We start from the raw sequence: 12,525 nt of genomic DNA on the forward strand, positions 1-12,525 counted from the left end.
GTCTTGCAGGATTGCTATGATTAAACTCTTTTCTTTATGGAGATTTAGGGAAATAATCTGACAAAAGAGGGCTTCATAAAAAAAAAAAAATATTGCCAATGTCTGTCTGTCTGTCATTCTTTCTTTCTCCGACGTGATCGGTGATGAGCTGACCAGACATGCACCCCTTACTTGGCTGCGTTTCCAGTCATCAAATACCTAGGGGAAACTGTAATGACCTACTTCATAAGTATGTTGAGTTCTATGGTACAAAATCTCCAAAGATGATCTAGTATTGCTGGTCGGGTCACATTACTGCAATTCCTAGAGAATTAGGGTTGCAGGGAGACGGCAAATGAAAATTGTCAGTTTTGCTAGCAGAATCAATAACTCTAGTTTTCTCCACGAGATTAACATATAATAGGATGCCGTGTGAGTGCATCAAGGCAATCTTTTTACAATCTCCCACTGCTGCAGCACTACTTTGCATGAATTACAGTAAAATCTGGAGTCATGCACGCAGATAGGCCCCAAGCTGTTAGCCTCTTTTTTTCTTTTTTGTTCTCAATGTTTCAGCAAAAGAAAAGAGGAGAGGAGGAAGGGAGGAGCAGAAAGGAAGAAGACAAGAGGAAGTCCTGGAGGGGGGTAGAGTGGGAGTTGGCTATGAGGATAATTCTTTAAATCACTAAAAATGGAAATAATAAGTCATAAAATGAAAGCAGCTTTGATCAGGAAAAGAAAAAGTTTAGTGAAACTTTATGTTCTCCATTTTTTACAGTTTTAATTTGGCACATGGCACAATCAGCATGTATGCATCTGGTTTACATAAATAAATATTAAATATTTTATACATAAATATACATATAGAGCTCTTACAAAGACACCTCGAATATTCTTGGGCTTGGTATGTTTCAAATAGCAACACCTCTACATGGAAAGTCTTTATGCTGGGGCAATTCAGTCTGGAAAGTGATTTAATTATTTTGTAAATGGGAATGATATCTCAATAGAAGCCCTATACATATATGTATGTATGCCCATATTTATATATATATTAAAAGAAATACAAGTGTGCACTGATGTAGTTTTAGTCAGCGCAAACAGGCCACTGTCTGCTGTTGAAGAGGAACTCTTACAAAGTCAATGGAATCATGTCAGTTAGTTCAGATTCTTTAGCTATTTTTTTCTCTCTTAAGACATAAAATAATATACTTATTTTGTATTCATTAAGCAAAAAAAAAAAAAAAAAAAAAAATTAGACATATAGAGCTTTCAAAAGAACAAAAGTGCTATTTGGCGAAGACAGACACCCAGAGACGCAGCAGAAAACACTACTGGTGTTGAACCAAAATCTGCCACATGAGAAAGTACCCATTTCCTACACTTCCCCCCTCACCCACACCTACAGTAAGATGCAAAACAAAAAAGAACAGGAAAAACAAAAATGGTGCACGAACACACTCACTCACACACACGCATACACAAACACACACCCTCAAACTCTTACATTTCTTAGTTTCTTACATCGTTTCTCTTTCTTTATCTCAAACCTTATGACCGCTCTTGCAAGCTGCAGATACAAAATAATCTTCACATGCACTTCAAACACACCACACAGCAGCTTGTGCACGTGCACACCCAGTGACCATAAAATTAGATAATTCAACAGATAAAATTGGCTGTAAAAGATGCACTTTTTTCATTAAACAATCACAGTAAAGTAGTATTCATCTCCACCTTCTCTTGTCGTGGCAAATACAGTCTCACACAAATCATTTCTAGTTTAAAAAAAAAGAGATAACGCTTTCTGTGTGGCTGTTATGTTGGTATGCACCAGAGAAGTAAACAAAATAACAACCACAACAAAAAAAAGAGTTGCCCAAAATGGGTTTTAAAATCTCTACATCTGCATATCCTCAAGATTCCCATCCTGGATTCAGTCTCTTATTTCTGAGTCTTGTCCTGCTTTGTAATACACTCTAAATTGTCTCAGAGAGTAGAAATAATGACAGAAAAGAAAAAGCTCAGTAAGGCATTGAAACATAAAAACAAAACAAAGAAGCAATTAAAAATATTCGCAAATATTGATGCGGAGGCCGTCCTTCTAGATGTCTCCCGTAGGAGGAGGGAATGGGAAATAAAAAGCACTTCTCTTTGAATTTTTTGTTGTTGTTCTTAATTCAACAAAAAAAAGTGTTGATATATCCTCAGTCTGCTTAAAAAGGCTTTTAAAATGATTATTTTAGAAAAAAAAAAAACACTGCAGAAAGACTACCTCCCCCTCTTTCTGGAGAAGGAAAGCAGTTTGATTTTGGCAGCTCTGCACAACTTGACATCCACAGAGAGCTCTCAGCAACTCTCCTCATAGTTAAAGTCTTGTTAAATCTCTGCATGTTTTAATCCCACTCCTGCCCTTCCCTGCCCCTCCCCAACACAGCCCTCCCCCCTGCTTGTTATATTTATAAAACACAATCCTCTCTTCAATTTGTTCATCTTCCCGCTCCTCCTCCGCCAACCCGCCACCACTTCCTTCTCTCCCGCCTGCGCCAGCTGCCCCCGTCCCATACTCCTTAAAGCTATACGCGGGTGGTAGAGTGGGAGTGCGGCAGGCCGGTGGAGTTGAAGCCAGTTGTGAAGGTGTTGTAAGGGTGGAGGTTAGGCATGCCCACCAGGGAGTTGGGAATCATGGTAATGGTATTGGGTGTCATCAGGGGGATGTCATCCGGGGATCGGCGCAGCGTAAGGGTGTAGTCAGGTAACGAGGCCAGACGCAGTGCCCCTTCGTTGCTGTTCCCTGCCTCGCACTCATGGTGGGTCTGGTTCATCTGTAAGGACATGATCTCCTCCTCTGGCGCATGGTGACCGATGTCGTTGGAGGCGTTCTGGTGTTGCGGGCTGGTTTGCCCGTGGCCAGAGTCCTGCCGCCGCTTGTCCTTGCGGTAATACAGGGCTGCGAAAGCCAGGACATTGAGAAACAACAGTGAGGCTCCCACTGCGATGGTGACACTGAGCTCTGTGGAATAATCTCTGGGGTTGTCCACCGCAGGTGGGTCAATCACTTCATCATCACTCCAAGAGTCTTTATCCTCACTGTTGTAGGCAGGCGATATGGGGGGGCGTTTGGTGTTAAAGGGCCAGGTTTTCCCGTTGGGTCTCTTGGTGGACAAGCTGTTCTGTGTGGTCTCTGGGGGTGGCACTTTGGTGGTTGTAGAGGTGTAGTGGAACAGTTCGTTGAGGTTGTACAGGTGGGGCACTAAGTGTTTCCAGAAGGCCACTTTGGTGGCTCGGTAGTGGTCGCGCACACGTGGCTTCAGGCCAATATGCAGATAAAGCTGGTCCTGGGGATTGTACTTGGACCAGGCCACCTCTTCAAAACGGTTAGCCTTGGTGTGGATGAATTTGGTGTCTTGGGGAACTGGTTTGTTGGGGTCTCTGGAGGTGAGAAAGAGAAAAAGCAATCAGTAAAATCAAACTTGACTCATTTTTTAATCATGCTGTCACATTCAGTCAAAGCAACACTGGCACATATATATATATATATATATATATATATATATATATATATATATATATATATATATATATATATATATTTATATAACGACTACCATGTGTCACAACAATCTGCAATAAGTATAGCAACCAGGTGAGAACTTTCTAATCTCAAGCTAAATGCAGTTTAAATCTAATCCAGAAGCCCTCCCTCCCCTGTCTCTCTCCTTTCAGCTACCTCTTTGCAGACCTATTATGCCTACATGTCTCACCTCCCATCTCTCCTTCCTCCCAGATGTTGATCTGATTTCAATTCTGAGGCAGCCTAGCCTTTAAAAGCAGGCCAGAGGCTTTTAAAAGTAAATGCATATGAATAAGTCAGCAGGCTTCAGGGCTCGCGTCAGGAGGCATTTTGTTGTGGATAATCCAATGCTGGTGGAGGTTCTCTGCTAATTGCTCACGGAAGGCATGGCAGTGGATACTAGCATCCAGTGCACTGATGTAAGGTGGACCACTTTAATAAAAGCAATAAAGGGAAGTGTGCAGTCATGATCTTGCATGTGTGCGTTTGTGCATGAATGGCTCTGGAGGAAGTTGCAGTTCATCTTTTGATCGACAGGGTTCACTGTTCCACCTTTCACTTTTAAAGATGTTGCATCAAACAGCAAACGACTTCAATTATAGTGAAGCTATTGATTTATCGAATGAATTAACATATAGCAATCTCCAACAATCACACAGCTCTTTGTTGGCATACAATGTCAGGAGAGGGACCTCGGCAGCGCTGTGTATTGCTTTCGTCGTGAACTAAATTACTTTTTATGAAGAAGCGTGAATCATAGCTGAGACACAATACATGAATGCTTGAGGAATGAAAAGCAAGAATCTGCCATTTCTTCAAATGTTATGAAATATTCCTTAGTGGGTTTGAGTGCAATGTTGATGGTAAACAAAGTTCAAATTTAGTTAGGGAATTTGGGATATGGTTACTTTTTATTCTTTTTGGAGCAGGTTGAAAAACTTACAAACACAGCTAAGAGAATTAAAAGACAAGATAGAGGAATCCATCCTGTGTCCTCTCTCCTGTTAGTTTCTCTGCTGTCAATTTTTATTTTTCAGGTCAGTGCTTCTGGGAGACGGAGAGAGGGAGAGGCAAAGCAAATTGAGATGGCTGGAGCTGGATTCCTGGACCTGGGATGGTGTCAGCAGAGCAGCCCGTAAATAACCTCTTTTATTAGGGCCGTAATGATCCCCAATGAATATTGACAGCCAGACTATGATGACTTTGTAGCTGAATATCAGTAATTAAGTTTCAAAGGAGCGTGCGGTGGAGGTAAGGTCATATTGATCTCCCTAAGCGCAACATGCCAGGGAACAGGATGTCAATGGAGCAGCTTGAGATGAGGTTGTCTGCAGCCTGCGCGCCTCATGAATTCTTACATCAGTGTTGTTTTCCTCCCCCTCGTTCTGGCATATATACGACAGCAGTAATGGAGGTCAGGGCTGCTCCCGTTGATGGGATTATAGTAGTCACCAAAACATGGCAAACTCTTTTTCTTCTAGGAAATTAGCAGACTTTTTTTTTTAAAAAAGAAGAAAAAAAACAGTACTTGGGAATATCTGGTAATACAATCATTGTGTGCAGGCAGTGAGGGTGCAGTGGTGCAGTGGAGTTAGAAAAGCTCTTTGGTGGCACGCTGACTGTTTTCACTGCAAGTGAGGATGAATAATTTAGGCAACACAAAGAAATCAATGTGGCATCTTTAGTTAATTTGATTTGCCGCATTAGAGAACAACTGGCTGCCTTATCTAATTACACACACATATGCTTGGGTAATTGTTGCAATGTCAATAGTAAACAGGGTACATTCCTTTGAACCGTTTTTTCAATAGCTGCTAAACTTTTGGGCATTGAGATTGCATCTGAATTTTGGGCTGTGCTACTTATTGAGTTGAGACCCTCAAGGTTACACGTTTCTGTTTGTATGTGAGATTTCTGCTGTGCAGTCATTATTAAATTGATTTATTTCTGAGCAGGTCTTAGAAAAAAACAAAGAAAAGAGGCTCATATAAATCATTTGCAAGAGTATCCTTAACCAAATTTACCAGGGTCTGTTACTTTACAGCAAAAAGGGATTGAAGTGAAGAGATAAATGCTTTTTGATTTTTAACAAATGAACATCTGTTAATGTGGGGCATTCACTTACATTTAATATTCTAACAGTAAAGCATCTGATATCCAGTTTGCAGTTTTGCATAAACTACACTTGTAAAGCTGTTCTCTGGTGAGCTTGGAGCAAACCTCATTTTTGCGCACATGCAGACCGCTATGTTTGGTGATAATTAAAAGCAAATTATGAAGAAGCCGCCATCGCCACTCTGAGTCATGGCGGTGGCAGCCTTATGCTATGGGGATGAATCTCTTCTGCTGAAGCAGGGAAGGTGATCACAGTAGATAGGAAGAGGGATGAAGCAAAACTCAGAGCAACCTGAAAACCCCAGGACTGGGGTACAGCAGGAAAAAAAATAAAAAATTTGAATACACTGCTAAAATTAAAATCTAAATAAGTCTTTTTTCTTAAAATAAGATTTGAGGAGATAAGTAAGACACTTTGCCAATGGAAAAACACAATTTATATAAAAAAAGGGAAAATAATTGCATTGCTTTATTTCATGTGCATATTATCTAATTATCTTCTTTTAAGAGTAAAAATACTAATTCTACAAATCATGTACATGCTTAAATGAAGGGGAAATCGTTTTTTGCAGTTTACACAGTTAAAGTTAAGGCTAAAATCAATTTAAATATATGAAGCTAGAAATAAAAAAATGTGATGTTCATAGACATTCCTCTTTCAGCTGGACTTTAGATGTTGAGTTATATCAATTCGCAAGGATTGAACTGAGTCAGGACACAGACAGAAAACTTTTCTGATTTTTATTTGTAAAAAAATGTTAAACCATGTGGTATTTATTAATCTATCACCTTCAATCCTAAAGACATTACTTAATACCTCTGCAAGGCTCTCTATATTCTCATACTCTGTTACAATGGAAGCAATAGCTCATTATTGTAAACGTCTCACTCCTCTCTTCCATTTAGCTCTAATTTTACTCAAATTTGATTCCTGTCAGATGTCTTTTATTGCCTCAACACAAGGCTGTTTTTATCAGTTGTTGTTCTAAATACTAAAAGTTTATCTCAGAATTAGTTTTGAGTCCCATTAACCGTCTCTGAATATTTAAGTCAATTAATTTAACTCTATTTATGCAACGTCATGTAAAACGGTGCCGAGTATGAAGCTTCTGATTAACATAAAAGGACACAACACTTTATGTAATCCCTGTTATGTAATGCAGAGTAATGGCTTTTATTATGAGAGCTTTATCAAACAAATGTCTGCAATTAATAATAATTACCAAAAAATGGCTTTCAATACAAAGTCTTTTGTCAATTAATCTTTTTACAGATTAATTTTCAGACTCATGCATAAAATAGAATTAGATAGCTAAAAACTACAACCACAGAAGTAAAAAGAAATTAAAATAACTAAATATTCTAAAAACCTTTTCTAAGAGTATGAATAGAGATAGCATGGGGTAGGTTTATCCATCTCTGTTGAGTAAATCACTGCAGATTTAGGATAAACCATTGCACCAGGGCTGTGCTGTCATCACATTTTTTTCTTTTCAAACACAACCATAAACATGTGATAAAACTCTTAGAAAACGTCACTGCGCATCATGTTAAGCTCCAGAGCAAACAGTTGCTTTAACTGCACCATGAAGTGATGTCTGTAGTCCCATTGGGCTCTGAGAGCTTCCCAGCATTAGCTGACAGCATGCGCCTGGTTAGCCCTCCCTCCTAATCTGGATGCTCGGCTGGACTCCCTGGCAGTGGAGAGGGATTATTACACCCATAAAAGCAAGTGATTTAATAGCCTCTTAGATTTCCTGTGATGCGTTCATATGGCTGTGACAGTATAAACCTAATGCCCCCATTCCTTTCAAACAGACTTGACCTGCTGACCTCTCTTCAACCTGCCTTTTTTTTTTTGTAAGTCCTACCATATGTTTCCTATGGAAAAGGATTAGGGACACTGGAAAAAAAAAAATAACTTTTTTTTATTTGAGTTTAATATGGGGAAAAAAGTCAGAATTCTGACTTTAATCTCAGATTTCGAGAAAACATTGTTTTATTTTCTTCCAGTGGCCCTAATCCTCTTCCGTAGTTTGCGACTGTGATTGACCGGTGTTTTAAAAAATCTGTATTATATATTGACCTCTTCACAAACTCGTGGCTTGAACTCAGGACAAGTTAGATTACAGAGAGACTAACATGTCACTTTTTGATTAATTCCATATATATATAAATATATAATATATAAAACATTTTTTGTAGTGTAAGGATTAAACTGCTTTTCTAACAGAGGCCACACCCCATGGATGATAGACGTGATTTTTGGCTTTACCTACAGAGGAAGTGGCAGAGTGTGACTTGAGCTCATTACCTATTCTAAGCCCTATCTGCACGCACTGATGTAAAGGGTAGATAAGGGGGAAGAATGAATATCATTTTCTTTTTCTTCCATTTCTCATGTACCTCCTTTCCCTTTTCATCCTGATGTAATTTGAAGCGCTTCAATGATCATAGACCTAGCCATCACCAAATCTGAAAAGACACGTTTAGGTGCCCTAAGGCAGAAGACGAGAATCTATTTTCACTGCACTCAAGGTCTGTGAATCCAGGGCGGCGTACAGCTTTCCCATATAAAACAAGGCACACATTAACTTGGCGGCACTGATTTTGCTAAGATGCAAAAATGCACCATTTTGTGTTGTTATTGTTGTTACTCGTGTGACCAATTCAGCGCCTGCGGTTGTTTATCTACTTACAACATAAGACAAAGTAAGAAGCCAAATTTTAATTTGCATTCCAACACACAGTGTTGGAGCCCTCCCCACCTCCTTTTTTTTATTTATTTATATTTTTTTTGGATGTGCATTTCAGAGAAATGCACCCGACCTGATCCTGCTTGTAGCTCCTGTCTGAGAGCAGCGTCAGGGAATGGCTTCAGTACAGAGCAGGTGAATCAGAGGGCTGTGCTCTTTTCTCCTTCATGCGGCTGCACACCGCGGCACAGGGCTGAGTGATGCGTGGTTCATATTTAATGGCAGCCTTCAGTTCAGCAGGCTAAGTGATGCAGGGGCGAGGCGCTGTGACTTTGGGTTGGATGGAAGTGTTAGAGGACACAGCTCTCTTATTCTGGACTTTATCGATTTGTTTGACCAGCAATGTGCATCAAAGAAAACACCCCACCCTCCCATATTTCTTATAGACTTCATATCGAACTAAACTACTACTTTTGAAATTATAGATGCTTTGTTTTCAATGTATCAGAATCCAAATAATTGCACTGAGATCTGCTTCTTGTTTGTTTCCAACTCCTCTCCAACCTTCTCTTATTACATTCAGCACACAGCGTGGACTCCGATCAATAGCATGCCGGCGCCTTAACAAGCCACACCACTTCCTTACCTTCTGTAATGCAAATCAGGATATTGGCTACAAATCTCCCATCAAGTGAGTGCGTATTTAATGGAGTAGGTAGGTGGCTGCTAGGGGGGGGGGGGGGGGGGGGGGGGGGGGGGGGGGTGCTATTCTCTGATGAAATGCCTTCAATGCTGTTGGTACAATTTGGCCGCAAAGAATGACTAAAAACAATGGGGTATAATCCAGTGAAAGGAGAAAAGGAAGGAAGGAGGTCAGAGACGAGTGATATAACTTTTGGAGCAAAGAAAAAAAAACTGCCTGTAGCTTTCAGTGAATGAGGTCAGATGGGAGTTGCAGCTTATGTATAAACATTACTAATCCTACAGGGAGAGCGTGGTCGACGGACATATAAGAGGAAAACAAATATGGCCATTATGGAAAATTGGAAAAAAGAAAGCTATTTTCAAAAGAAAACCACAAGAAGTTGCTTTTCAATTTTGTCACAATGTGTGTAAAGGACAGAGAAGACTTGTTTAAGGGTCTCTGGTCAATCAAGGTCAAAATTTACCTTTTTGGCCCTTGGAGGACGCCTCACACACTAATCCACCGAAAAGACTTGAACACACCAGACACAATTTAGCGTTTGTTTGGAGGGAAAATTGGATTGTAGGAGGTTTTGGCTCATAGAGCGCAGCTAGTCAGACCACACACGATTCACTGCAACTGTGCTGGCATGGCAATGACATAAGTCTGACAGGAAGAGAGACACAGTAGCAAAGTAAAACACATCCGCTTTAGAAGTAAAATGTCTGAATTACAAGCTAAACCAACCAGGTTCACTAGTTTCAGAACACACTGTAAGGAAGCAAGAGTGATGGACTGGGAAGAACACTAAACTTTTCAATAAATAGTACTTAAGCCATGATAGGAGCTCAGGAGAATAGAAAACAGATAAAGTATTAAATAGATCTTGATCTTAAAAAACCCCCAAAACAACAAGAAACAATGCAGGATACGCATTGCTTATTGCGATTTCCTCCTTATGGAATAAATAAAAGAAAAACTTCACAGAAAGCTCTCTGAGAGTCACCTCACTGCCTCACCCAGTTATAAACCACTCTACAGTCTTTGTTGTAGCTGCAATTTATTTACTTCAAAAGTAGTTTCCATGTAATTTGTATTTGTATAACATGAATCACGGGTTAAGCATGACATCTCATGCACTGAGATGAGTGCACATCCTTTCCTTCGTACTCAAGCAGCATTCATTGTTACCTACTTTTGTGAAAATGGCTTCCTATCTCTGGTTCTGCTTAAGACAAAACAAATGGCCAATTTCCATTGGTAACAAATCAGAGTTTCCTTATGGCTCAACTTGCTTTTTAATGTTTTTGGTAATATGTTAAGTATTGCTAGCGACGTTAGTCCCATCCACACAGAGTTGGTTGAAAACATGACATCAAAAGACTGCATATGACTGACTAGCTACGGAGTAAATTCACTGGTTTCTTGTGAATATTACTCAGCATAAATATTATAATTACTAAAATATTCAATGATTAAATGACCTTAAGCTTGACTTATGTATATGGCCCCTATAACAAGGTAACATCCGGCAGCACTAGTTAACCCTTGTGGCTCTTATCCTTTAGTTTGATACTGCTGCATCCCACGGAGGCAGTGGAACTTAATTGTGACTAAAACCGCCATATTCAAGAGAGATAAGACCAACTAAAACAAGTTTATACCAATGGACAGGCTTTATTTAAGTTTAAAGAAGCTGACTGGATATTTAGCAGGACCTTATCAGGAACAAAGTGTATGATCAATAATTCTTACCAAGCTAAGTTTATGATTGTAGGGTTAGGACCCTGTCACACCTTGTTGATTTATCCAGCGTATGCCTGATGTCCCAGAATCTACTAAAATGCTGGCATACACTTAACTTTTTATGTATTTTATCAATTTTGGGCGTATGCATAGCGTATTCATAACGAGTCCAGAGTGTATGTCAAACAACAGCCTAACTTATGCATAACGCACAGCAGCGAAATGTCACAAGCCAGTTCCCTGAGGGGGGCAGCAATGCGCCAGGAGGCGCCTAGCCTGCATAAAAAAATGTATCTGATTATTAACCTAGCTGCATGTCAAAAAAAGAAGAAATAAAAAGAAATAAGAAAAAGAAAGTAAGAAGGTTTGCAGTTACAGCAGATTCAGCATCATGTCTTCTAGGAAGTTTGTTCGTGGCCGTGAACGCAGGAAGGATCCATCCAACTCACCTTCTCGCTCACCCTATGATGCGGATTCAGTCTGTAGGAATACAGACGGTTTCCTCCTGTGAAATACCAAAACGCTGCTAACACGCCATTACACAGTAGCTGTAAGCTAGAAACACATTCAGCGTTCGTCAGGAACACGTCTGATATGTTGATATGCGTTGGAGAAAAGTTCTTGATAAGTTACAAATCATTTATGCACAAGTTACTCATATGTTTTGGATAAGCTAGACACCACGACTTATGAGTAACTTACACATAACGTATGTCAACAATCAGATAACTTACTTATAACTTATGGCCCACATATGAGCATATGCTGGCATACGTTGGGAAATTTTGAGCATGCTCAAAATTCGTCGCGGTACTCGCCATATGTCGACGTTTGCAGGGTGTTTCAGCATGCTCATAACTTATCCAACACATGCCAGCCTTTTTGCCAGATTTTCCGTACCACAGGCATACGCTGGTCTAAATCGTCAAGGTGTGACAGGGTCATTACACACAGGTTAAAGCTACCACATATGTGGTATCTTTAAAGGAGAATTCCGGTTTTTAACACTTCTAGCCCATTTTCTGTAGTGTCCAGGATGAAATCGAATGACACCAAAATTTTGACAACTGGTCCTGTCTCTGCTTTTTTGCTCATGCAGAATCCCCCCCTGGCTGCTTCAGAATGGCTTCCATTGTGCATGTCCGATAATGTCCTTAAAACAACCTTAAACGTTCTTTTTTTAAAATATGCAACTCACCGGGTCGTCAGCGCTGTTCAATGACGTTCCAAAAAAAGTTTCGTAAAGAAAAAACGTTCCTGTAGTGTTGTATTTAGCATTTTGTAAATCCCATTGAGTTCTGTTGGAATAGTCAATATCCCTCCGCCACCGGAAACGGAAATGGGGCCTGTTTACACTTAGTTGTAGTCTTTTCGCTTCACTCTGTGTACTCCGACGTCGAGGTGCTAACGTCTCTGTTAAACACTTTAAAAAACTCTGAAAATGGAATACGAAAGGTGGATTCTTGAGGAGGACATATTGGACTTTGAGTTTGACGGTAGAGGATACCGTTTTGAACCGGAATATACTGAGGAGGAGTATATAGAGACATTGTCGCCAACTAGTGGTCTGGAGTGTGCAACGCTTCAGATTCGAACGGGAAGTGGAAGTTTATAAGCGGTTGTGATGTATCGGAAAAAATAGTTCTGGGATTTACAAAATGCTAAATAAAACAAGACAGGAACGGTTTTTCTTCACGAAACTTTTTTTGGAACGTCATTGAACAGCGCTG

The 12,525-nt window shown here is 40.0% G+C and overlaps 1 protein-coding gene across 3 annotated transcripts in view; it reads right to left on the reverse strand.

Moving 5' to 3' along the window:
• Positions 1–745: 745 nt before the first annotated feature.
• The window catches only part of nlgn3a (neuroligin 3a), a 277,721-nt gene continuing 265,941 nt past the window's right edge, over positions 746–12,525 (reverse strand). For all 3 annotated transcript variants that reach the window (XM_038299165.1, XM_038299167.1, XM_038299166.1), the window contains one exon: positions 746–3,411. In XM_038299165.1, coding sequence (XP_038155093.1) covers positions 2,556–3,411 — 856 coding nt within the window. In that variant the 3' untranslated portion in view covers positions 746–2,555. The remainder of the gene's footprint in view (positions 3,412–12,525) is intronic.

Source organism: Cyprinodon tularosa, unplaced genomic scaffold, assembly GCF_016077235.1.
Source record: "Cyprinodon tularosa strain WSP-4 unplaced genomic scaffold, ASM1607723v1 ctg42, whole genome shotgun sequence".
NCBI classification, from domain to species: domain Eukaryota; kingdom Metazoa; phylum Chordata; class Actinopteri; order Cyprinodontiformes; family Cyprinodontidae; genus Cyprinodon; species Cyprinodon tularosa.